The sequence below is a fragment of the Malus sylvestris genome, chromosome 10 (assembly GCF_916048215.2).
Source record: "Malus sylvestris chromosome 10, drMalSylv7.2, whole genome shotgun sequence".
NCBI lineage: Eukaryota > Viridiplantae > Streptophyta > Magnoliopsida > Rosales > Rosaceae > Malus > Malus sylvestris.
Genome location: NC_062269.1, coordinates 39,951,618 through 39,976,298, shown reverse-complemented (window position 1 = coordinate 39,976,298; position 24,681 = coordinate 39,951,618). Strand labels below are relative to the sequence as shown.

Here is a 24,681-nt window from a genome sequence, read left to right as displayed (position 1 = left end):
GGGAATCGAACCCTAAGAGTCCAGAGCATCCTGAGAATCGAACTCTGGACGTGTCTTAATTAACATATAGAACAAATAATACACACAAAAAAACGCAGAATCATGACAGCAATACATGTTCATCAATATATAATGCACCTATCATTTCAGTATTTCAATCAATAATTAATGCAATAATCTCAAGTCATTCATCTCTTTCGCCGCCGCGGCCGCCTCCTCCGCACCGATGATTCAACCAACCCAAAATATCTCCCCTCACAACCTCCACATTCTCATCAGTCTCCCCAAACAGCAGCGAATGCATCATCCCCTCATAAATCTTCAACGTCTTATCCTCGCTCTTCGCCGCCGCATACAACGCCCTGCTCACCTCCGGGTCCGTCACCACATCTGCGCTGCCGTGCAACACAATAAACGGAAGACTCACATCCCCCAATCTCTCGCTCACGTGCTGCGTCACTCTCAGCAGTTCCACTACCGTCCCCAGCCTCGGCTTCCCCCGGTATCTCGACGGATTCATATCGGCCACGATCTTCTTCTCCTCCACCTTAACGGACTTCCCCATCAGGTCGGCGGTCGGGACGATCGCCAATCTCGGCAAGTATCCCGCCACGAACGTCAGAATTTCCGGAATCGGCCATCCGGGTTTTACTTTATCGGAGATTTTACACATGGGGGCAACCAAGATCGCGCCATGGAACGCCTCCGGGGCGGCGAAGTGGATGAGGAGGCAAATCGCGCCGCCCATGGACTCGCCGTATAAGAAACAGGGGAGTCCCTGAAATTGGGGGTCCTGCTGTTTGACCAAATTGAAGAACGAGAGGCAGTCGTTGACCACGAGGCCAACGTCGGGGACGAAGGCGCGGAGCCCGTCGGAGCCGCCGTGGCCCTCGAGGTCGAGAGCGATGCAGGCAAAACCGTTTTGGGCGAGGAAGATCGGGGTGGCTTGGAAGGTCCAGCTGATGTCGTTGCCGTACCCGTGGACCATGAAGATGATACCACGAGGACGGCGGAGGGGGAGCCATTGGCGGGTGAAGAGCTTGAGGCCTCTTGGGGAGGTGTAGAAGGATTTGGAGGATTTGATGCCCTGGAGATTGTAGTATTCTTGCTCTGGTGTGGTGCCCCAGTAGTGGGGGAGCTGGGCTCGGGGTTGGGATTCGGGTTGGCCCGATTGGGTCCGGCTGGTGGTGGTGACGCTTTCTAGCTCCTCCATTGTTTTGCTCCTCTGCTTGGAGAGAAGCAGATGACGGAGCGATGAGAGAGAAGGATGTGACCTTCTTTGGCTGGCTCGATGTTGATTTGTTCGAGGTGTGTTTGACTTGGATGCTATTATTTTTGAGAACTTTTAACGAAAATTTCCGAATTGTTCATTTTAACGAAAAATCATATTTTTACACTAAAAAATTAATCATGGTACTATTTACTTTACCTTTTATTTTATTCTTATTGTTAAAACTCAAAAGTTTCAAACACTTTTCATTAATTTTCTTTTTATTTTTAGGTCACCTGACACTTACACCCAAGACAAACAATACCAAAATGGGCTTGTGTGGACCTAAATGTAGCGGATTTATTTTTCATGTGTCATTGAGTGTACAAATGACGGGGAACGGGAAGCCTCTACCCAATAATCCCTCCTCTAGTACATGGGTGGTAAATTATGTATCATTGTACAAATGGTAGGTTATGTATGCTAAAAAGTTAATAACTTAAAAAAAAAAATTTCTCACAACTTCTATTAAAACATGTGGTGTACCACTTGTGTTCTCGTCATAATGAAAAATTTCTCCCTCTAAACGGCTTGTCTATGGGTTCTTATGCAACTAACAATCGTTATAGCTAGGATAATTATATCATAACTAGGGGTGAACTCGAAAAAATGAAAATAAAAATAATAAAACGAATAACAAACCGAAATTGAAAATGGAACGGAAACATAAAAAATAAAAATAAAAACAAACCGAATAAAAAATTATGGTTTGGCTTCGATTTTGGTGGTTCAAAAACTGAATCAAAACAAACTAAACCAAATGAGATATAACTTATATTTTTTATTTATTTATGTTGGGTTTTCATTTTCTAAGCCAATTCCAAGTCAACCGTTAGTCTAATTTGTAAACCCAACTTTAGGTCCAAATATGTTGAAAGCCTTATTCTCAAGATTTTTTTTTCTTCTTCTCTCCATTCCTAGTTTAAAAACAAAAACAAAAAAATTGAAAAAAAAAACCAAAAAAAAAAACGAACTGAAAAAAACCTTGAATAAAACCAAACTCACCCCTAATTGTAACCGAATGATATTTTTCTTTAAAATAATGTTAGGTAAATCAATTTTTAAGATCAAATTTGCAAACCATATGATATGTCACAAATAGGAAATAAACACGTTAATTAATACTTAAGTACTAATTCAATCATCAATAACCATGTCATATGATATATAAAATTTGGTTTAAAAAGTTGCTCTCTCTAAGATTACTCTTTTCTTTATGATACTTCCATGTTGGTTGAATTCGTGTAAGAGTGACAGGGAGCTCAAATGAACAATGCAAAGTAGTTCACATTACTTTAATCATTATAATGAACAATGCAAAGTAGTTCACATTACTTTAATCATTATAATGAACAATGTAAAGTAGTTCACATTTGGGTAATGATTAGAATATATTTAGGGTTCCAGTTCATCCGGTATACGTCTGTGATTTGTAAATTTCCAGATTTACGTTGGTTAATTATGATGGTGTAATGGAGAGTAGTAAGACTACTTCAAGGGAAGAGTTAGCAAGATAATGAGTTAAGGGTCTTATCTGGTGTGAGTTATATGAACCGGCCGATTCAAACCCTAACAGATGAATTGTTTAATCAGGATGACATATACGGAGTTTTGTTGAACAAGAACGACATGCGCTCGGATACGAATCGAATTAAGTATTAGTTATCTATCATTTGCTTCTAATCTGAATGCCATCCAAGCGCATGTCATTCTTGCTTATCCTGAATTCCGCAAGAACTTTAGAATCTGACATCTTAACTAAAAAAAAATAGAAAAGGGAGGTGGTATAGTCAACTGCAACAGGCAAAAGGGAAGAAGAAAAACAAAAGGTGCACAGTTCAGAGTTGTTGGAGGGAATATGATAGCGGTTCCACTAAGGGCACTGAGGAGGTAATAATGTTAGTATTAAAAGGCGAAAGGGCTGAGAGTATGATTAAAGAATTTCTGCACTAAATACGCAAGGAAGCTTTTAGATTGCGAAAAAGTTAGACTGAATAATTAACTAACGGAATATGTTACCGATGACATAGAGTAGAATAAGTCTCCCAGAGACTCCCACATTTTTCTGTTATTGATCTTTACCTAATATGTCTGGGTTCTCCAAGTGATTTGACTAATGATGCGAATCTTAGGCAGCTTAATCAGATTCGTTTTCCTTTAAAAAGTGAAAGCATGGTCTTCCAAAAGAACTTTGAAAGTTCTCATGTAGTCTGGTGAAATTATTAAAACGGTAGTGATTTTCACGCTCTTAGTTTCTTGTTTTTATGCACTGATTTTCTTTTAATTTATCTAGTTTTAAGGTTAGAAAAAAAGGGAGCGGTGCATAGGAGAAAAGGTCCCTTATGGAAAAGTTACAATCTTTTTCTTTGGTCAATGAGAAGTTTCAATCTAAAGGATTCACCAAGAGTATGCCAAAGCCCGTGTGACCTTTACTGTCTACGAAAGTTTTTCTTCTTACACTGATGAGGAAGTGAAGTAAAACTGCATGAATACTTGACAAGTAAGATGAAAGTAACATAGCGTGTATTAATCCATCAATGCACAGAACAGCTGCATATTTTGTTCATCTAAATGTCATCATGTTAATGTTTCAGTTAATTGGATGCAACTCGATTGTAGGGCACCAGGCACCAGGCACCAGGCACCAGGCACCAGGATCATCTCTTATCAAATCTTACATTAGATAAGTCTCACACCAACCAACTGGAAAAGGTAATGGAGCTTGTTCCTCTTATGTAAATCTATATAGGTTCAAGTAAATGCACTAGGAAAAGCGTTATGTAAGCAAGAATGACGTACGCTCGGATGGAAAGCCTATCCCAATCAATGAAGAACTTTATGCACAGTTATATCACCCTCAAAAAGAAGTCTCCCATTAAGTGTAAGCTAGCTTTTTGTAGTGTGAACCAAAATATTGGGGCAATAATAACTTGTTGAATGGATTACGCACGATTTTCTTCTGGTTCAGCCATATGTTAAATACTTTATGATAGATATAACATTTTCAGTATTACATGATTACGAATTCTAAAAGTACCCTTTCCTCCCATCAAAAATGTATGTTATAGGTTATAGCTGCTTCTCGATGGATTATGATGTCGGTAGTCCTCTTAAAAGATTTTAATTGCTTGGTGACATCGTTTTACAGTGAAGAAAGATCTCAATATGTTAACACGTAAACCACATGGCGTTGCCTTTTCTCCGTCCAACCAATGAGATCATTAGATGGTTTCTTCTCTACAAGCAGGTACATGAGGCAATAGACAGAAGATTATGGTTGTCCTCGTCCTGCTAGTAGCACTTGTTATTTTGTTTATTATTTTTAGACGTGCACTTTTGCGTGAGCACGAAAACCTGTAGTGTTTGATGCATCAGACATATGCACATATGAAAAGTCTCGTTTAATTGTCAGGAAATTTACCTCAAAAATGGGAGGGAACAAATTAGAAGCAAGAGTATATGTTGCTAGATGTTAAAACCAATAGCCCCTGTAGATTCACAGTGTGTAAAGGCAGCGATAACTGGTTTCCATGGCACTAATAGCCTGGACCGGTTTGCATTATCCAAGTCTTCCGAGTACAAACAAATCTAGTCATCCTGTTTGAATTATCTAGTTACTAGTTTATACTAAAGTGTCTGGCTGGTTCACCATGGAGGGATCTAAAAACCTTAAAGACAAATTGAATATTTATCTTATGTTGACAATGACAGTAAAAATAGGTTGGTGCTATCCACATACCTATTTTTACTTCTCACACACCTCTCTCATTTTTCTACCGTCAAATCGAATAAATTGAAGAAGATCAATAGATAAAAATTAACAAGAGTGTGTGAAAAGTAAAAAGGAAAGTGTGAATAGCACTCCCCTAAATATAAGCTTTTTCTCTACCCTTAGAAGCGTAATGTTCGATGGCATGCGTATGTGCATACATAGTACTTTTAATCTGTAATGGGAATTGTGTTGTCTTCTCAATTCTATATATATAAAAGTATATATCGTGTGTTGAAAATGACTCCCAAGGAATCTTGCATGGATTTATAAGAGGTTAGGCTACTTCTCATATTGCTAATTGATTTTATGGTGGAACCTCAACTTTCTTCATGGTATCAGAGTAGGTTGTCCCACATGTGAAGCCAAACGGTCACATGTGCTCCACGTCACTCTATTGTATTGTCCACGTGTTAGGCTCGAACCTCAATAGTTGGTTAAATTTGACATTGAATTTTTTAATTTGTAAAGTTGATTTCAATCCTGTAGCTATTCAGTGCTCTTTATCTGAAGTTTGATCAGATTGCTGATTATAGAAAGGAAAAGAATTACACAGCAAGCTCGAGCCTCTCAGCATTTGGTGACTCAAGTGATGATCGTGCTTGGTCAAATGAAACCTACACGTAAAGTATGTAGAGTTTCTGATTTTAGGAAAAGGTGTCTTCATTGTGCATATGGTTGGTAGCAAAACTGATGATGAATTTTGAGCACTGAATGCATACACCGAACGCGGGCATAAATATTACATGTTCTGATGCGTGTTTACTTGAGATGTTAGTTGAGTGGCGATCAAGTTTAATCCTAATGAATATGTATAATACAGATTTGCACTTTCCTCTATTTGCATTGACTAAACTCCAGCTCAGTGGCAATGAAAAACACAAAAAGTGAAATGAGGAAAATAGTTTCCTAAAGAAATAGGTGGAGATCTACACATTAAGTTGGAGGTAGGTCATAGATGCATGTGGCAAGTCCTTTGCCAGAGATGTATTTTCAGGTCCCTAACGAGATGACACACCGGTGGGACTGAGAATAATGCTTTTAAATAGATGTGTTTACACTTTCCAGTACTAATCTGCTGTCATAGTATTGGATTTGCAGTAAAGATAAAACTGCCTGAAACCATCTCGAGTTGTACTGAGTGAACCTGAAAATAGCAACTAGGGTTTGGTCTAAAGTATAGATGTCTTACACAAGGATTTAACAAATTAAAGTTAAATTAGATTGCAAATTTGTTAGCAGTATTTGAATTTATCTGAGATATTCGATATGGGAAGTAGAGGGAGAATAGAAGGATGCAAAAACAACGGAAGAGTGAATGAATGTTCTCTCTCTTCTGCAATGAAAGGTGAAGAGAGGAATATATTTCTTTCTATGTCAAACAATGCACACACACGTGCATTTCAAGATCTCACACTTAATCTCATCCACACATTTAACTAAATTATAGGATCACTACACTTGGCTATTTTAGCCTTACAACTTTTAACCTCACACTTGGCAAATATGCTCAAGTGAATACACAAGTAAATTCATCTTATTTCACCAATACTAATCAGCTATAGACTTATAATTCAACACTCCCCTTTAAGTCTTGAGCTGATTTCACTCCAAGCATACTCCTGAGATAGTTGAAGCGATCCTTAGCCAAAGGTTTTGTGAAAATATCTGCTACCTGCTTTTCAGTGGGACAATACACCAAATCAATGATTCCTTCCTGCAGTGCATCCTTAATAAAGTGATACCTTCTATCAATGTGCTTGGTCTTTTGATGGAACACTGAATTCTTTGTGATAGCAATAACAGATGTGTTATCACAGTGAAGAGGAGTAACTACAGTTTGTAATTCTCCAAAATCTTCCAAAACAAATCTCAGCTATATTGCTTGAGCTGTGGCGTCTGATGCACTTATATATTCAGCCTTTGCAGTTGAGAGTGCAACACAGTTTTGCTTGACCGAAGCCCAGGAAAACACACCACTGCCAAATGAGAATGCATATCCTGATGTGCTTTTGCTGTCTTCCAATGAACCACCCCAATCACTATCACAGAAGCCAATTAAACAAGCTTTTCTTCCTTTCACATACTCCAAGCCATAATCCAGAGTTCCCTTGATGTATCTGAGTACTCTCTTTGCAGTTCCATAGTGTCTATTGGTAGGACAATGCATGTATCTTGCCAATAAACTAGCTGGATACATTATATTCGGCCTTGTGGCAGTGAGATATATAAGGCTTCCCACAATGCTCCTATACATTTCATCACTCGCAGATCCACTTCCATCATCTTTAGATAACTTCTCAGTAGCTACAAGAGGAGTTGTGACAGTCTTTGCTTCATTTAAACCAAATTTACTCAGTAAAGAACTTGCATACTTCTTCTGATGAATGAAGATGCTGGAATCTGTTTGAATCACTCACATCCCAAGGAAGTGATGAAAAAGTTCTAAATCTGTCATTTCATACTTCATTTTCATATCTTCTTTGAACTCTTCTAGCATAGGTTTGCAACTACCAGCGTAGACTATATCATCTACATAGATAGAAACAATCATGATATCTTCTCCCCTTGCTTTCATATACAGAGTTGGTTCACTCAAGCTTTTCTTGAAACCACACTGTGAGAAATAGCTGTCAATCTCTCCATACCAAGCTCTCAGAGCTTGTTTTAGACCATAGAGGACCTTATGAATGTACACCTTTTCTTCCTTGCCTTTTACTACAAAACCTTCAGGCTGCTCAACATAGACTTCTTCTTGTAGAACTCCATTCAAGAAGGCCGATTTCACATCTAATTGATACAGTTTCCAGCTCTTTTGTGCAGCCAAAGCTATTAAAGTTCTAATAGTATCTAACCTAGCAACCGGTGCATAAGTCTCATTGTAGTCCAAACCAGGCTTTTGTGCATAGCCTTTTGCAACCAGCCTTGCTTTATTCTTCAACACTAAGCCATCAAGATTTAACTTGGTTTTGTAAACCCATTTAACCCCTATAATAGGTTTTTCAGTTGGTCTGTCAACAAGCTTCCAGGTGCCATTCTTTTCAATAATAAACAGCTCATCCTCTATAGCTTTTAACCAAGACTCATCTTGTTTGGCATCCTCATACTTCTCTGGATCCATGATACACAGATTGTATTGAGCCAACACTTCATTCAAATTCCTCCACTTCAGTGGTGTATGGTCAAATGCTTGATTGTGTCCTTCACTTAAGTTTGACATGCTTGTAAATTCACCTAAGATAGGTGACTTGGATTGAATTTCAGAGTCTTCAATACTAAGAGCTCTCCTAGATAGAGGTAATATAGATGATGTAGGAGACAACACCATTCTGTCACTGCTCTCTGTACTTATGTCACTATGAATAAAACTTCCAGTATTAAGAGATGTTGACCCTGAGTTCTCTTCCCAATTCCAGGCAGCTTCTTCATCAAATACAATGTCTCTTGACAAGAATAATTTCTTGGATAGTGGATCAAATACCTTATACCCCTTTTCATAAGTTGCATATCCCACAAATACTCCTTTGAAGCTTTTAGGTTCAAGTTTATGTCTCTGTTCACTTGGAACATGAACATAACATAGAGATCCAAATACTCTTAGGTGGGCTATTCCTGGTTTTCTACCGGAATAAGCTTCAAAAGGTGTGATGTTGTTCAAAGCCTTTGTGGGACATCGATTTAGGATATATACAGATGTATGAACTGCTTCTTCCCAGAGAAAATATGGCATCCTCTTCTCATACAACATAGATTTCGCCATTTCAATCACGGTTCTGTTCTTCATCTCCATTACACCAAATTGGCAACCTTCACAGACTCCATTGTAGTCTGCAAGCTGTGGTAAACCATGTACCATTTTCTTGTCTCTCAATTGTTTAAGGCCTCCAAAGTGTAAGTGCCCAAGTCTCCTGTGCCAAGTCTCAATAGAGTGAGTGACACTAGCCTTTAAAACCACTTGATTTTCAGATAATAAAGCCAATGGATAGCACCTATTCACTTTCTTCTTCACTTTCATAACTAAGCATTCCAGTGATGGACCATCATACACACTGCACACTCCATCACCAAACACCAAGAAGTATCCATGCTCATCCATTTGACCAACACTTAACAAGTTTTCTTTTAAACCAGGCAGGTACATTACTTCTTTAACATATTTTCTGCCCTTATTTGTATCAATCATCAATGAACCCATTCCAGCTACATTCACAAGATCTCCGGTTGGCATTTGAACATTTCCAGCTATGTTAGTTCTCACATCAACAAGTAATTCTACATTTCCTGTCATGTGATTGCTACAACCACTATCAATGTACCACTCCCCATTCATTCTTGGTTCTGAAACTGTGCTATTTGCATAAAATAGATTCCCTGTCATCTCCAATTGATTAGCATTATTTGCCTTTTGCACTGATTTGCCTACAGTACACTCTCTAGCCCAATGCCCAAATTTATCACAGTTGAAGCATTTTGGTTTCCCTTTGTATCTACACTCACCAAAATGATATTTAGAACACACCTTGCACTAAGGCTTTGCAATCTCTTGACTCATTGACTGAGATGCATTTACATTCTGATAAGTGTGCAGAGGAGATTTCTGCTGAAATTTGGGTTTTGATTCCCATTTCTTGCCTTTAGAATTCCAATTTCTCTGAAATCTAGATGACCCAGAATGAACACCACTCTTGTTCTGTTCCTTTGAATTCACAGAGAGTGAAGAGAATGCTCTCTAAGTTGCATCAACCGTATGCAAATCAAACCGTTGTTCTTGACTCTTTAAAATTGCAACTACCTCCTGCAATTCTACAGTCTCCAAACATTTTGTATTCTCAATGACAAGACATATGGGATCATATGGTTTACTAAGGCTAATCAGAACTTTCTGAACAAGTCTTTCATTAGACAAAATTTCCCCAAATGTTTTCATCTGATTTATCAAATCATTTAGCCTAGTAAGATACCCAGACAGAGTTTCATCATCACGCATTCTAGCATACTCAAATTCACGTCTCAGATTTTGTAATTTCATAGATCGTACTTGATCACCACCGTGATACTCTCCATACAACAAATCCCATGCCATCTTCGCTGATTCAGCATTGGCGATTCGAGGGAAGATTTGATCCAAGACTGCATTCTGAATGATTCCCAAAGCCTTTGCGTCTTGCATCAACACAGCGGCCATTTCTTCATCTACATCATCCTCCGATGATCCTTTAGGCTTCTTCTTCTTCTTCTTCGAATCAGACGTTTTAACTCCCTTCTCCACCAGATTCCACAACCCATGTGATTTGAAGATTGTCACCATCTTGATTCTCCAGAACTCGTAGTTCTCACCGGAGAAAATTGGAGTTCTCATTTCTGAGCTTCCAGATCCAGACATCTTTGGTCTGATTGGATTGATTTCTCTTCTCAAATGATAATGAGTCTCCGGCGACTTTCACCGAGCTTCAAATCAGCTCAATGAGTTCACAGATTTACGCCCAGGCTCAAATGATCGAACCAGGCTCTGAGGCCATGTTAGCAGTATTTGAATTTATCTGAGATATTCGATATGGGAAGTAGAGGGAGAATAGAAGGATGCAAAAACAACGGAAGAGTGAATGAATGTTCTCTCTCTCCTGCAATGAAAGGTGCAGAGAGGAATATATTTCTTTCTATGTCAAACAATGCACACACACGTGCATTTCATGATCTCACACTAATCTCACCCACACATTTAACTAAATTATAGGATCACTACATTTGGCTATTTTAGCCTTACAACTTTTAACCTCACACTTGGAAAATATGCTCAAGTGAATACACAAGTAAATTCATCTTATTTCACTAATACTAATCAGCTATAGACTTATAATTCAACAAAATTGAATAATTAAGAGATTATTTCCATTCTATTTTCAACCAATAAAGTTGGAATCCAAGTCATTGCTCAACCCCACTTACTTAATTGGTTGTCTTCATTCCTTTTCGCCTCTTTGCCTTCGCCAGATTCAAGAGTCATTACGCACAAGGTTCGCCACAAAATCCGTCTTCCTACTTTTTTATGATGAGATTCTTGAGAGTAGTTTTTTTCCTTTTTCTATTTTATTAGAGAGAACACCACCAATTTGGAATATATACCACAATGGCTTTTCCACTGTGTGATATACTCATTGACTGGCAAGAACATGATCTATCTGATATATATGCACCAAGAGATCGCCACGAGCTGTCCTGGTTTATCCTTTTTCAATCATGAACATGTAGCCATTAGTCGTCATTAGACTCTGTAACAGTGGCTTCGGCATCACAACGATGTATATTAGGGATAATGATTCCCTAGGTTTAGTTAGTACTTACTATGGGACTCTAGTCCCATCCATCTGTTTTAATGACTGCTTTTCCACATGTAAAGCTAAGCCTAATACCACTGGTTTTTGATAGTGCTACTGACTGATTTCCCCTCTATATATATTTTCTCTAATCCTATAGGTTAGTAATTTTAAATTAGAAATATACCATTAACTGCAATATCTAATTTGATTATTTGCAGATAAGATAATGCTAAAAAATTTATTGACCTTTAATTTGCTGGGTAACTTTTTCCTTTGTGTTCTTGGATTTATCATTCTAGTTGCTGTGGAAGAGCTGACTACTTCCACAATGTAAAGTTATTTGCACAGAATTTTCAATTGTTACACGATAAATGCAAATCCAAGAGGAACGGTCAAAAGTTAATTACTTATCCAACATCATAAGACCATATCACGTATCAACTCATCCAATAAAAAACATCACTCAAGTAAATTCATTGCATATATGTTTGAATTCTTCGTATGGGGTTTCAGAAACAAATACGTGTATTGTTTTGAACTCATTCACTTAGTTTATTCATCATGTCATATCTAACCCACACACTAGACAATGGAGGTACCACTTATCACACTCTTGCTCCTGCATGAATACCCTAGTAGCTGAGCTTGCGTAATTAACCCACGTCAGATGTCAATGCAAGATTCCTCAACGAAATTAAAAAAAAATGCTAAATAGCCAAAATGTTTCCTGAGATTTGCATAATAAATAGAAATGGTCATTGAGATTGAAAATCAATAGAAATGGCCCCAGAGATTGTCCGCCATCTATGATTTTGGTCATTCCGTAAAAAACTCTTTAGACAATTTTCAAAACTTCATAACTCAATCGATTCTTAACCAAATTCGACCCATAATACATCAAAATGAAGATAGGAAAGTGTAAAACAAGATTTACCTATTTGGAAGCCCAATGGTTGCTGGAGATGGTCGGAAAATAGCCTGAAAGGTTACTGGTCCGCAAGAAAACTGGAAAATTCGCCGGAAACTGGGTAAACTTTAAACGTTCATAACTTCTTCAATACTCAACGAAATCAAGTGATTAAAAACCAAATCATACTTCTTGACAAGATGAAGAGAATGGTACCTTTCTCGACGGCTAACTCACCATGGTTTGGCCGGAAAACGGCTCAAAAGTGGCTAACTCGAAAATGGTTAGCCATTTTCGAGCCGTTTTCCGGCCAAACCATGGCGAGTTACCCATCTAGAAAGATACCATTATCTTTGTCTGGTTGAGAAGTATGATTTTTGTTTTTGAATCACTCAATTTCGTTGAGTATTGAAGAAGTTATGAACGTTTAAAGTTTACCCAATTTCTGGCTAGTTTTCCAATTTTCCCGCGGACCAGTCACCTTTCAGGCTATTTTTCGGCCATCTTCGGCAACCATTGGACTTTCAAGTAGGTATAATCTTGTTCTGCACTTTCCTATGTTCATTTTGATATATTATGAGTTGAATTTGGTTAAGAAACAATGGAGTTACGAAGCCTTGAAAATTGCCCAAAGAGTTTTTAACGGGATGACTAAAATCATAGATTATGGACAATCTCAGGGACCATTTTGACTATTTAGCCTTAAAAAAATTACATTGCCACGTAGGACTATATCTACTTTCTTTTTCTTTCCTAGCTTTTTTATTTTTTTCAATTTTATATCATCCTCGTATGGTTTCTTATAAATAGAGACGTGGATTCGCTTATGTTTCATCCTTGTTTTGTGGTAGCTGTCTCTAGCTAAGATATAGTTTGAGTTTTGTACTTCCATATATCCAACAATATGAATTTTGTACAAAAAGCGACCGTTTTCTTTGTTTTGGCTCTTGTTGCACTGCTGTTTGTGGAGCCTGTTTCGGGTAGAAGGAAACGGTCTAGTACTGAGAAACGGATGAGGACTCAGGACCTTGTGACCAACTTGCCCGGCCAGCCTGCTGCAGACTTCAAGCACTACGCAGGCTATGTGACCGTGAACGAAACAAATGGGAGGGCTCTTTTTTACTGGTTTTATGAGGCTGCGTCCAACCCAGATGGAAAACCTCTGGTGTTGTGGCTTAATGGAGGTGAACACTCATGAGCAATATCAAAACTGTATATTATATATCATCAGTGCTTTAATCATGGTGATACCTGACTGAAACCACTTAATTAATTTGATTAAGCCTGAGAAAAAGATTTATACATGATCGATCAATTTGTTTTTGGATTTTAAACCTGATCATCTTAGCCGGGAACAATTATTAATCAGCTTGCAATTATCTTTTTAGCCATATAGATATATTCCATGCTATTATGTGTGTGTGTGTGTGTGTGAATATATATATATATATATATATATATATATATATATATATATGTGTGTGTACCCATTTTTGACTAAGTATGCAATTATCTATATGCCAAATACATAATCATGCATGTGTGGAGGAGGAAGCAAACCATTAGACAGTTCGTCATGCTATAAACATTCTAATTTTGTGTTAATAAACAATTACATAAAGTTTGTATTGGATTATGGGGTGGTTAATTATCCTATTGTACTTGCTTTAGTGGAGGTCATCCTTTGTCCTTTCCAACTCATCCAAAGAGTGTTCAATGATACATAATCCCCACCTGCAACTTTTTGCCTCATGTTATATGCTGAGGTGACAAGATGCTCTATGTTTCAGGTCCTGGGTGCTCTTCTGTGGGATATGGAGCAACCCAAGAGATTGGTCCATTCTTAGTGGATACTGATGGACATGGAATTAAATCTAATAACTACTCATGGAATAAAGGTATTGGGTACTTCAAATTTCATAATCAAACCAGCCACGTTATAAGAGAAACAGAGAGAATGTTATATATCAATGGTTGTGCTATGCAATCAGTTGTGTATCTTCCAAGTTATGAGAGAGACAGGATAAATCATTTGTTGCACCTAAAGTTCTGCCTTGCATTACGGCGGATTTTACCATGCAACTGGTTTTATATCTCTACTCTCTTTTTCTCTCATTAAGTGACCTAGTTGATAATGAGAGAGAACTGAACAAGATATACCATTGGTTGCACTCAAAATTATGTCATATGTTTTACACTTAAACATCACATTTGCTTCTAGTAATTGTGCGCCCTAATTTGCATGTGTATGACGCAGAGGCCAACATGTTATTCTTGGAATCTCCAGTTGGGGTTGGCTTTTCATACTCTAATACAACTAGTGATTATGATAATCTCGGAGATGGCTTTACAGGTCAGTTACTTTTAAAGTTGACTGCTATATATTTCTCTAGCAATTGATATTACTATTTGCAATAATAAACAAGTATTACTGCTCTATTTATTTCCCAAACATGTTAATTTATATATTTTGACCTAATTAATGACGAGTCTCATGACTGTTAGAAGATTTTAATCTGGTTTTCTGATATGTTTTTCATTCTGTTCCTTGGATTTAATTCAGCGAATGATGCGTATAACTTCTTGCATAAGTGGTATCTCAAGTTCCCATCATACAGAAGAAGGACCTTCTACATTTCTGGAGAGAGTTATGCAGGTAAGTCACTCTCAGTCCCTCACCCTTTTGACCATGTGCTGCAACTGAACTTCCTTTGTGTACCCTAATTCTTCTCGTTCTTTGTTAACAGGAAAGTATGTTCCGGAGCTCGCCGAGCTCATATATGACAAGAACAATAATCCTTCCCTCCATATTGATCTCAAGGGTATCCTGGTATGGTCATTTGGGAAACAATAAAAAGGATCGAGCTCCGTTTAGACATCAAATAAAAAAAAATTTGTCATTTCAATTTCTTGTGTTTGATATACAGTTGGGTAATCCTGAAACATCTGATGCTGATGACTGGAGAGGTCTGGTAGATTATGCTTGGAGTCATGCTGTGATATCAGACGAAACTCACAAAGTAATAGGCGAAAGCTGTGATTTCGACAGAAATGATACTTGGAGTAACAAGGATTGTACTCAAGCTGTGGAAGAATTGCTAAAACAGTATGGGGAGATAGATATTTACAGCCTTTACACCTCAGTCTGCATTAGCGATACGGCAAGTTCAAACGATGGTTCGATGCACGTCATGATGAAGCGCACATCTACGATGGTGAGTAAACTTTTTTTTTTTAAATTAATTTTATAAACCAGTACAGTGATATACAGATATATTATGTCCTTAATTCTACAATTTTAGGAGTGAATTGGTATATCAACTTTTTTCATTAGAACATGCTGTACTTACGAATTTTTGGTTCAACAGATATTTTAGGCACATTTAGTTAGTTTAACGTTCATGATTAATTCTTATCAGATGCCAAGGATTATGGGTGGCTACGATCCATGTCTCGATGAATATTCAAAAACCTTCTATAACAGACCAGATGTGCAAAAGGCCCTCCATGTTAGTGATGGTGTCCGCCTCAAGAACTGGAGCATCTGCAAGTAATTACCACTGCCTCCCTCTCGGTCTTTTCTGAAAGTAGCAGTTATAATTCATTTTAATATGTTTTCCAAGGTCATTTATCTCTAATATATGTATATTCAAGAAATTCCAACTTGCTGAGAACATGTTCTTCAACTATTTTGGTTGTAGCAAAAAAATATTCGACGACTGGGCATATACGAAGCCATCTGTTCTCCCTATATACAAGAAACTCATTGCAGCAGGACTTAGAATATGGGTGTACAGGTAGATGTTTCCTGCCTCAGCATCGATTTCCTTGATAAATATAAAAAATATGAAACCCCGCCGGCTTATGTTTTTATTTTTTGGATGGCTCAGCGGAGACACAGATGGAAGAGTTCCTGTGCTTTCCACAAGATACAGCTTGAGTGCTCTTGGATTGCCTATTACTAAGGCATGGAGACCTTGGTACCACGAGAAGCAGGTAATTAGTTGATTAATTAGCTAGCCTTAAAAATTGAAGTTGGCATAAATAATTAAAACTATGATGATATAGCTTTTTTCTGTTCTCTGTTAATTCAACTTTACCAAATTATTAATTGATCTGGGATTATGGTATATGTTGCAGGTCAGTGGATGGTTTCAAGAATATGAAGGTCTTACATTTGCAACATTTAGAGGAGCTGGGCATGCAGTTCCCTGCTTCAAACCAAGCAACTCACTGGCTTTATTCACGTCTTTTCTCCTTGGTGAACCTCTGCCCGCCTCTCGAGTGTAACTAATTAAAGTAGATCCTATATTAATATGTATAGGGCTCAAAATGATTTTGCCCTTAGTACTATAGCAACTATTGCTAGACGACATATGTAGTAGAAGACTATATATAGCCAAAATAAAGGATAACATGTTGGTTTACACATCAAGAGGAGTAACCCTTCAAATATTTCTATATAAAATAAAGCCCTCGGTGCCAAGAAATTAACTAGTATTGTATACAAAACTACGGATGCAAAATAAAACCTTCAGATATGATTCAAATGTTCTGGTATCTACTTTTCTGAGTGGTTCTTTGTATATTCAAGTTTCGTATCTGTACACCTATCAATTTTTTTTAGGGTTTTTATCAAGTTTCGTCTTGAAGTTGAACCTTTCAATCAAAAGGTCCTTGGAATAGAAAATCCTTCAATCTGGTCCCGAAAAATGAATCTCGAAATCAATTCGGTTCTTCTGTTACCTTTTTGTCAAATTTTCTATTAGTGTGTTGATGTGGTACACACATATAGGTCTCACCCAGACCAACATCTAGAATATCAGTTGTCGACCGGATATCCTGGCTCAAACCAACATCTAGAGTATCAGTTGTGGATCAATCACAATTAACCAGAATACTATCTATTTTTAGCATTAGACAGAGCAAAGGAGGGGGCTGGGTGCATTATGAAATAATTTCCAAGAAATATTTGAAATGTTTGTCTGTGAAGGAGAATGAATACTAAGTTGAATAGTGGGTGAAAAGACAGAAGAAAGTAAGCTTTCGTACCCAGATATCCTCCGCTCCATCTGCGCCCCACACCCTCCCACCCTAATCCCAGCCCAGCCATACCCACACCCCTTCATCTGCCTCTTGAATTCGAGATCAATCAGATAACCCAAAAATTCAACCTTTCAAGTTGGGTAAGGGAAAATGGGTGTAAAAATAAAAAATAAAAAATGAGTGTTTAGAGAAAAATAAATTCATAAAATGTAAACGAATAAATTATTTTGGGTGTTCAAAGAAATGAAGTAAATTAGATGTTAAGAAAAACAAAAGTGTTTGGAGACCAAATTTAAGTGTACAAAGAATCACTCTTTTCTCTAGTAAGTACCTATTAATCATTTTAAAATTACTAATTTTGTTTTATTAGGCTCAATGGACAATGGACATTATGCCACTGTCATGGAATGGCTCAAGGGGTTTCAATATTTTGCAAGCAATATGGGAGGCAGTGGGAGTTAACACAGAACTTCATGTGTAAGGATAAATGCTTTTAATTACTTAAACTAAAAGTCTCTTAAGATTTTTGAACAATTTCAAGTTACACACAATCGGTGCACAAATAAAAGTGTGGACATGGGCTGTGACGTCGATCTTGATTGTCATTGATGGAAATGAAAATGATATCTCCTTTTCAATGTTAAGATGATTATATTTTGTCCAAAAAAAAAAAGATAATTATGAAATGCCTATACTATACTAAGATTTTGGGTGAAGTTCAACGTACATATATAGAGGAATTCGAACAAGAAATGCTTTATCCCCAAACGACTTTCATGGCCGGTTTCGATTTCTATTCCAAAATGAAGGACTAATTATGTGGATATTTTCATAAAGATATTTTGTTCTCTTTCTTAACTAGAGAAAGTGATTGCTTACAAAGCATGTTTAATTAGGTGGTAATGAAGATATGATGTTTTTTTTTATTTTTTATTTTATTTTTTATATAGAAAGCATTATTCCGTGGATCCATAATTTCTTCAACAAGATACAAATATGTCTTCTTGACATTTACAAAACATCATGTAAAAGATCTTAGTTTTTGGCACAATGATGATGGTAAGGAGATCACATATTTATACCCTATTTGTATATCATTTCATGCAGTAAGTGATGTATACAATCAACATCCAATTAATGAGATAAATTCATTAATTGACGTGATGTCTACACATCATTTATGACATCGTATGGTATACAAATGTGATATAAAAATGATGTCTCCCTAGAGTTTTCCAGACCTTGCATTGCATATTATTTTGCGAACTATGCTTCTCTGCTAAAAGAAAAGCAGCAAGTATTACTGAAAAACCAATCACAAATTGACACGTATATGAATAATTGAATTTAAATTGTATTTGAACACTTGTATATTTGTGATTGGATTTCAACAGTACTTTATGCTCTTTTTTCAGTAGCATAATTCTTATTTTGCTAATCAATTAAGATTTAGGGCAAATAGGTCAAGGACACGTACGCTATGAAGTTCTATGAACTGCAGCCAATCAAGAAAACGCGACAATTAGGTGGAAGTGCTTTTGAGATAAGCCTGCCATTACCAGGGCGATACATAATGTGCATTAGAAATTAGAATTAGAGAAAAAATTAGCTCGGATGAAATATTCTATCGCGTAATTAAATGCCAACTTTTGACACGTTGACATTTGAAATCCAAAATCTCATCTTGTAATCAACGGCGGATAGCGACATGGAATAATCATGCGTCATTTCGTGGAAAATATTGGCCTCACTGGTTCTCTCCCCATTTTCCATATCTTCATATATTATCTTAGGTTTTTCTTCCTACATTCAATTAGATTTGCGCCACTTGGCTGTCAATAATCACTATCAGTCCTTTTAATATTATGGTTTGTGTCCATATCATATGTTTTATAAAGTCTCGAAAATTCTATGCCATTAGTGGTTTTTTACCGCGCCCCGAAACTAGTTAATAAATTAATTCTAAACTGATAAAGGTTTATTTTGATAATATTTCTTATTAAAGTTTTAATATAATATAACAAGGTATAAAGAACATTGGGAAGTTTTGATAAATAACCATATTTTGTAGTGTGAAATGATTTTTAGCCTACGCTTTACATTTCTTACAAATTTAACAAAAAATCCATGCAAAAATTCTAAAATGCCCCCTTCCCTTCTCCCTTGTCTCTTCCTCCTTCCTCACTCTACAGTCCACTCCACAGTTCACTCCAACCTACTCCATCCCTTTTCCCAAATCCATCACCACCATCGCGGCACCCTATACGACCGACGCTGCCACCACATCTCACTCTCTCCTTACGATAGAAGATTTTTGAAAATGCATCTAAATATGCAATTTCTCATCTCATCGTTTTTTATGATATGTGGAATAAATAAGAATATAGGTTGTTCTAATTTTCCTCCATTAAAGCATTTTTGCATACTTGGAGTTCTCATTTTTTGTAAACCATTCCAACAAAAGCCATAGAAGCAGTGGCAAGAAACATCATAATTGTCCTCATCACCAACAAAACTAACAGCACATTCACAAAACGGAGAAGAATGACAAACATGAAGAGGAAAAATGATATTCATAGAGTTTACTCTACCACAAAAGAGTAACAGAGTCAAAACTGAATACAACATCCAACCATCAAAATGCAAGCATAGAAAGATTAAACTTTAATTTGATTTCCAAATTGAGAAACAAAGCAAGATATAGCGGCGGCGTCGGTCGTAGTGGGTGTGGCAATGGTGGTGGTGGATTTGGGAGAAAAGCCAGGTTGTGTTGGATTGGGGTGGGGTATGGTGGACTGATGGGATTCAAGAGGGGGAAGAGATAAAAGAAGAAGGGAGGGGGTAATTTAGTACTTTTGCATGAGTTTTTTGTTAAATTTGTAAGAATAATAAAAGGTTGGTTAAAAATCATTTTGTGGTGAAAAATATGGCTAGTTATCAAAATTTCCCAACAACATTTGTGTCTTGTCCAAAAAGAAAAAAAGATGTCTAAGATGTAGGTAATATCTACAACAAAAATATAAAACGAAATCCTTTGTTTTGATGAAGATACAAAATCATATCTTTAGTTAGACAGAATTTAACATTTCATGTTAAAAATGAAAGAAATTAAACAAATGAAATAAGGTGCTGCTAGCCGATAGCTAAACCCTAGCTAGTCAAAAGAAAGTATATATATTGGAGACAACTAAAAAAACTGCGTGCAAGTTTGTGATGAGAATAAATCCCGCATAGAATGAGAGACCTTATATGTGCTTATAAATAGTTGATCTATTTCATATATTGCTAATTGGTTATCAAGGGGTCCAATGTGTGAAGCTCAGCGGACACACGTACTTCACATCACCCGATTTGTGTTGTCTACGTGTTAGGTTTGAAAGCCACACTTAAGGGGTATGTTGAGAATGAATTTCACATTAACGGGAGATGACATTGCATGTGCTTATAAGTTATAAGTAATTGAACTAATCTCCATATTACAAATTAGTTTTATGGTGAAACCTCAACTCCTTCGGTTTGCTGCATGCATGCCTAGTTAATGTCATTAGTTTACAGTAGATTAAAGTCGTTTTAATGGTTCTAAAAATTCTAGCTTTTAATCAAAGGGTTTTTGGGCTGGCCTACATAGGTTTTAAATTTATTAAAATAAAGAAAATAATTCTAACAATTAAAACCATTTTTCCAAGAAAAATCGAATTGCCTAGTGTTGTTCTATAAATGTGAAAATAAATAAATAAATAAATAAAAAGAGTCGAAAATTATTAGTGTATATTAAGTAATTGTGCATAAATGTAGATAACATCTCATATGGGCTTATCGTACGTAATTGAGAAACATCTCATGTGGCTTAAGTACGGTCTGGTGAGGGAATTGGTTAGAATTTTACTAAGATAATTTCAGATCACGCCACATTTTTTTTTCTTTTGATACACCTCATACCACATTAAAAATTAAGTAATAGATTGTCCTGGTGGTTAGGCATGCTAAACTCATAGTGTAAATTAGTATAGAATATTGCTTTTAATTTAAAAATAAATAAATCAAGGTTTCTATATATTCACACTTAATACAAATTAGAGTTGGATAAAACTATCAAATTAATTTTTTTTTTATCAATTGTTTCTGTATCTACATATAACATATTTGTTATCGCCTATATAACAAGTATATAATTTGAGAGTGAAACTAAACTAAAAATTTAAATCACATGTTCATTAAAAAAAATATAATAACATAAAACATATATACGAAACCTTACCAAAACCAAACTAGGAATTCCAGTTCATGCTTGGGAGTTGAAACTGTGGGCGCAAAACCCCATCTCCTAGCAACTCAAGAAGTGCAGCATTAGCGTGAAACGGTGCCGTGCCCTGTGGCGTCTGATTCAGCATAGAAACAAAGGAGTTGTTTTCATTGATGAGATCAGCATGAAACTTTTTGCTCGATGAAGTAGTAGTAGCAGCAGCAGTCCCTATCGATCCCACGTCGTTCCAAAACGGCGAAGGAAGATGACGTTTCAAGGGTAGGCTGCTTTTTGAGATGGAAGTTGATATAGTGCCAAACTGATCATGAGAGTGAGAGCCTGGTTGATGATCGCTTGACGATAGTATGCCCTCGAGATAGCTCTCGTGATCATCGCTTTCTAGCAACGCGGTGTAATCTGTAGTTGGCAGCTTTGATGATGGTGGCGGCGGCAGCGGCGGCAGTTTTTGAGTTGGCAGTATTGACGGGTGGAGAAACATACCCTCTTCCATAGAACTATTAGAGTCCTCGGCCTTGTGAAGAAAATGATCACCATCTATAGACATCACAGGCCCTTTGTTTTTCTTATAAATCCGACACAAAACCCAATCATCAAGCTACAACAACAACATGATCAACAATACATAACAAGGAATAGATCATACAGTCATGACAAAAAAAAATGAACACAAGATATATGTCGCACATGATGGCGTGAGTGAAAGTGCTATTCGTGGACTATGCCTGATAACACGATATGCCGTACACTTTCAGTCAGTCCGTCTTGTGCTACACATGTCTTTTTTGTTGTACAAAAAAAGTGCATACCCTTAGGGAGGGTTTCTTGTTAGCTGCATCAGAAGGCTTAGTAGTACTAGAACTCATATTGATGGTGGTGGTGGTGTTGTTTACAAGCCGATACTCGTGCATAATCCAATTGGTTTTAGTCCCTTTTGGGGGCTTCCCTCCATAGAAAACAAGAGCTTTTTTCACACCGACTTTGTGGTTTCCGATTGATGATAGAACAGGCTTATCCGTCCCAGTTGCCTTCCAATACCCTGAAGTTGCTGCCCTGTTTGGCCGTGCCCCATTCGGATACTTCCGGTCCCTTGGGCTGAAAAAATACCACTCTTGCTCCCCAAACGTCGCCTTACCTATATCACCAAAACCAAAATCAAAATTTTCCCAAATTGAAATTCAATTTCAGACGCGAATTAGGTCAGTTCGTATAGTGTAAACAAAACCAAAGAAACGTACTTGGCAGTTCCCATGGATCAAACTTGTACAAGTCGACCTCCGCGATGATGGTGACCGGAAGCGGGATGGAGGCGGCCTTTTTCTTGAGGTAATGGACCACCAGTTCTTCGTCCGTCGGGTGAAACCGGAACCCCGGCGGGAGCTGCGGGTGCTGTGAACCTGATGATGAATTTGTGCTCTCCATCAAAATTCTCCCTCTCAACAAATAATTAATATTGGAAAGAAAAGAAAAATACGAATATGAATTGATGAGGATTTAGAAAGGTTTTGAGAGTTGGCAGTGGGAGCTGGATATAAAAGACAAAAGGGGAACAGGTGATCGGCCGACATGTGGATTTTCTACGCAATGGTTTGGCGACACGTGGGGGTCGGGGACCACAAATTTGCAAGGGGGCGGTGATGTGAGGGAAGATGAATTGTCTGCCATCTCTTCTCCTATCATCTTATTTTGTGTAGTTACGGTTAAGTCACGTTAACATTTGCTTTTTATCTTATTATTTTTATAAAAATATTAATATAAAATATTGACATGACTTAACCATGACCACACAAAACAGGAAAGTATGAAGAGGGTATGGGAAGGGAAGAGCAGACAATCCATCTCGGATACGAGGGAGAAACGAAATGGGGGAGGGACAGGTTATGTGGGTCGGAGTTTTGGAACTGCCTGTACGCCTTTCATGTCATGCTTTTCTTGTTGGACAGCCAAACACTCCCTCCAAATAACAGATTTATGAGAGAGAGAGAGAGAGAGAGAGAGAGAGAGAGAGCATGTTGTAGATTCCATTTTCTCAATTTGTTGATGAACCAAAAACACAAGGGAAGATCCTGATGTAATCTGTGATCTTCTCATTGAGGATATAGTATTTTTTTGTGATCCTTATATTGGTGATGAACGCTTTTTTTTTTCTCATTTGAGTTAAAATTTCCGACAAAGTTTTTATCGAGATTCATTGTATGCACCATATCCTTAATATTGTACGTATTCAATTTTCAATGAATATCGTATGGGAAAATTACACCTACCTCTTGAACTTGTCTTTTACTTTTGTTTACCAGGTGAGTGAGTTCATTGCTTGTAGATGTGATTGACTTAAATTTTTTTGTAATAGATGTTAATTAAAGGCAACAAGCTTTATCGGATTGAATCTATAGTCAAGCAGATAACATGTTTACTTACTTAAAATAGGGCTAGGTTAAGAGAAAATAGGCATATACAAGTGATCAACTTTTCAAATAAAAAAAATAAAAAGTGACCAATCTAATTTCTAAGTTTTTAGAAATTGGATTGCAAATTTTAATATGGAAATTAACATATTTTATTAATTCATATGTATTAATAAACACATGAAAATCCAAAATTGAATAACCTTAACATTCATTTCTCATAAGTAAACACGTCAAGTTAGTGTAGTTTCCACCACTAGCTCCTCATTGCATGTGTATTAATTAATTTAGAAGCTCAAGTAGCTAGTGATCAAATTAATTTAGCCATTTAAAATAAGACCCAAATGACATTTGAATTGTCATTTACCCATATAACGTGGCCTAGCTATGGCTAGCTAGAAGATTCAGTTGAATGTTATTTTCTAATTTCCTTTTTAGGTAATTAAAACGCAATCATCTATCGGCTCATTTGGTTGTATTATTACTTCGATTTCTACAGATTATCACATGGGCGAGAACTACTAATCCATGGAATCAATTATATAGGCCTAATCATGCATGGATGGACTTCGACGGATTTGGATCCCATACGGATCTAAATTGTGAGGATTATAGGAATTCTCACATCTTAATCGTTCATCGTGCGATCATAAATTATTTGATTTTTTTATTTAAAATTAAACACAAATAGTACCTAACGAATACT

General features: G+C 37.0%; 4 protein-coding genes and 1 long non-coding RNA gene across 5 annotated transcripts; 2 read left to right on the top strand and 3 right to left on the bottom strand.

Moving 5' to 3' along the window:
• Positions 1-28: 28 nt before the first annotated feature.
• Positions 29-1,316, bottom strand: LOC126585693 (caffeoylshikimate esterase-like). Its single transcript, XM_050250172.1, has one exon. The coding sequence runs from the start codon at positions 1,211-1,213 to the stop codon at positions 185-187; it is 1,029 nt and encodes a 342-aa protein (XP_050106129.1). The 5' UTR covers positions 1,214-1,316; the 3' UTR covers positions 29-184.
• Positions 1,317-3,597: 2,281 nt separating this feature from the next.
• Positions 3,598-4,553, top strand: LOC126585694 (uncharacterized). The gene is made up of 3 exons (XR_007610622.1): positions 3,598-3,770; positions 3,865-3,982; positions 4,419-4,553. It is a non-coding gene; the product is annotated as an uncharacterized LOC126585694 (long non-coding RNA).
• A 5,029-nt stretch (positions 4,554-9,582) lies between these two features.
• LOC126587858 (uncharacterized) lies at positions 9,583-10,627 on the bottom strand. Its single transcript, XM_050252940.1, has one exon. It carries the CDS (start codon positions 10,420-10,422, stop codon positions 9,769-9,771), a length of 654 nt encoding a protein of 217 aa, XP_050108897.1. The 5' UTR covers positions 10,423-10,627; the 3' UTR covers positions 9,583-9,768.
• Positions 10,628-13,100: 2,473 nt separating this feature from the next.
• Positions 13,101-16,813, top strand: LOC126584773 (serine carboxypeptidase-like 31). Its single transcript, XM_050249112.1, has 10 exons — positions 13,101-13,447; positions 14,054-14,161; positions 14,521-14,616; positions 14,827-14,919; positions 15,011-15,093; positions 15,191-15,478; positions 15,683-15,813; positions 15,965-16,060; positions 16,154-16,259; positions 16,404-16,813. The coding sequence occupies exons 1-10, from the start codon at positions 13,168-13,170 to the stop codon at positions 16,551-16,553; spliced, it is 1,431 nt and encodes a 476-aa protein (XP_050105069.1). The 5' UTR covers positions 13,101-13,167; the 3' UTR covers positions 16,554-16,813.
• Positions 16,814-21,500: 4,687 nt separating this feature from the next.
• Positions 21,501-23,078, bottom strand: LOC126587386 (NAC transcription factor 25-like). The gene is made up of 3 exons (XM_050252428.1): positions 22,809-23,078; positions 22,380-22,705; positions 21,501-22,168 (listed from the first exon to the last, which is right to left on the bottom strand). Exons 1-3 carry the CDS (start codon positions 22,990-22,992, stop codon positions 21,578-21,580), a joined length of 1,101 nt encoding a protein of 366 aa, XP_050108385.1. The 5' UTR covers positions 22,993-23,078; the 3' UTR covers positions 21,501-21,577.
• Between the last annotated feature and the right edge of the window lie 1,603 nt (positions 23,079-24,681).

What these genes read in the sequence shown, in the direction of transcription:
- LOC126585693 (XM_050250172.1), bottom strand. Translation starts at nt 1,213, where the DNA reads ATGGAGGAGCTAGAAAGCGTCACCACCACCAGCCGGACCCAATCGGGC.
- LOC126587858 (XM_050252940.1), bottom strand. Translation starts at nt 10,422, where the DNA reads ATGTCTGGATCTGGAAGCTCAGAAATGAGAACTCCAATTTTCTCCGGT.
- LOC126584773 (XM_050249112.1), top strand. Translation starts at nt 13,168, where the DNA reads ATGAATTTTGTACAAAAAGCGACCGTTTTCTTTGTTTTGGCTCTTGTT. An exon ending in TGAAGCGCACATCTACGATG is followed by an intron (nt 15,479 to 15,682) that starts GTGAGTAAACTT and finishes AATTCTTATCAG; the next exon opens with ATGCCAAGGATTATGGGTGG. An exon ending in AAGAACTGGAGCATCTGCAA is followed by an intron (nt 15,814 to 15,964) that starts GTAATTACCACT and finishes TTTTGGTTGTAG; the next exon opens with CAAAAAAATATTCGACGACT.
- LOC126587386 (XM_050252428.1), bottom strand. Translation starts at nt 22,992, where the DNA reads ATGGAGAGCACAAATTCATCATCAGGTTCACAGCACCCGCAGCTCCCG. An exon ending in TGATCCATGGGAACTGCCAA is followed by an intron (nt 22,706 to 22,808) that starts GTACGTTTCTTT and finishes TTGGTGATATAG; the next exon opens with GTAAGGCGACGTTTGGGGAG. An exon ending in ACAAGAAACCCTCCCTAAGG is followed by an intron (nt 22,169 to 22,379) that starts GTATGCACTTTT and finishes TTGTTGTTGTAG; the next exon opens with CTTGATGATTGGGTTTTGTG.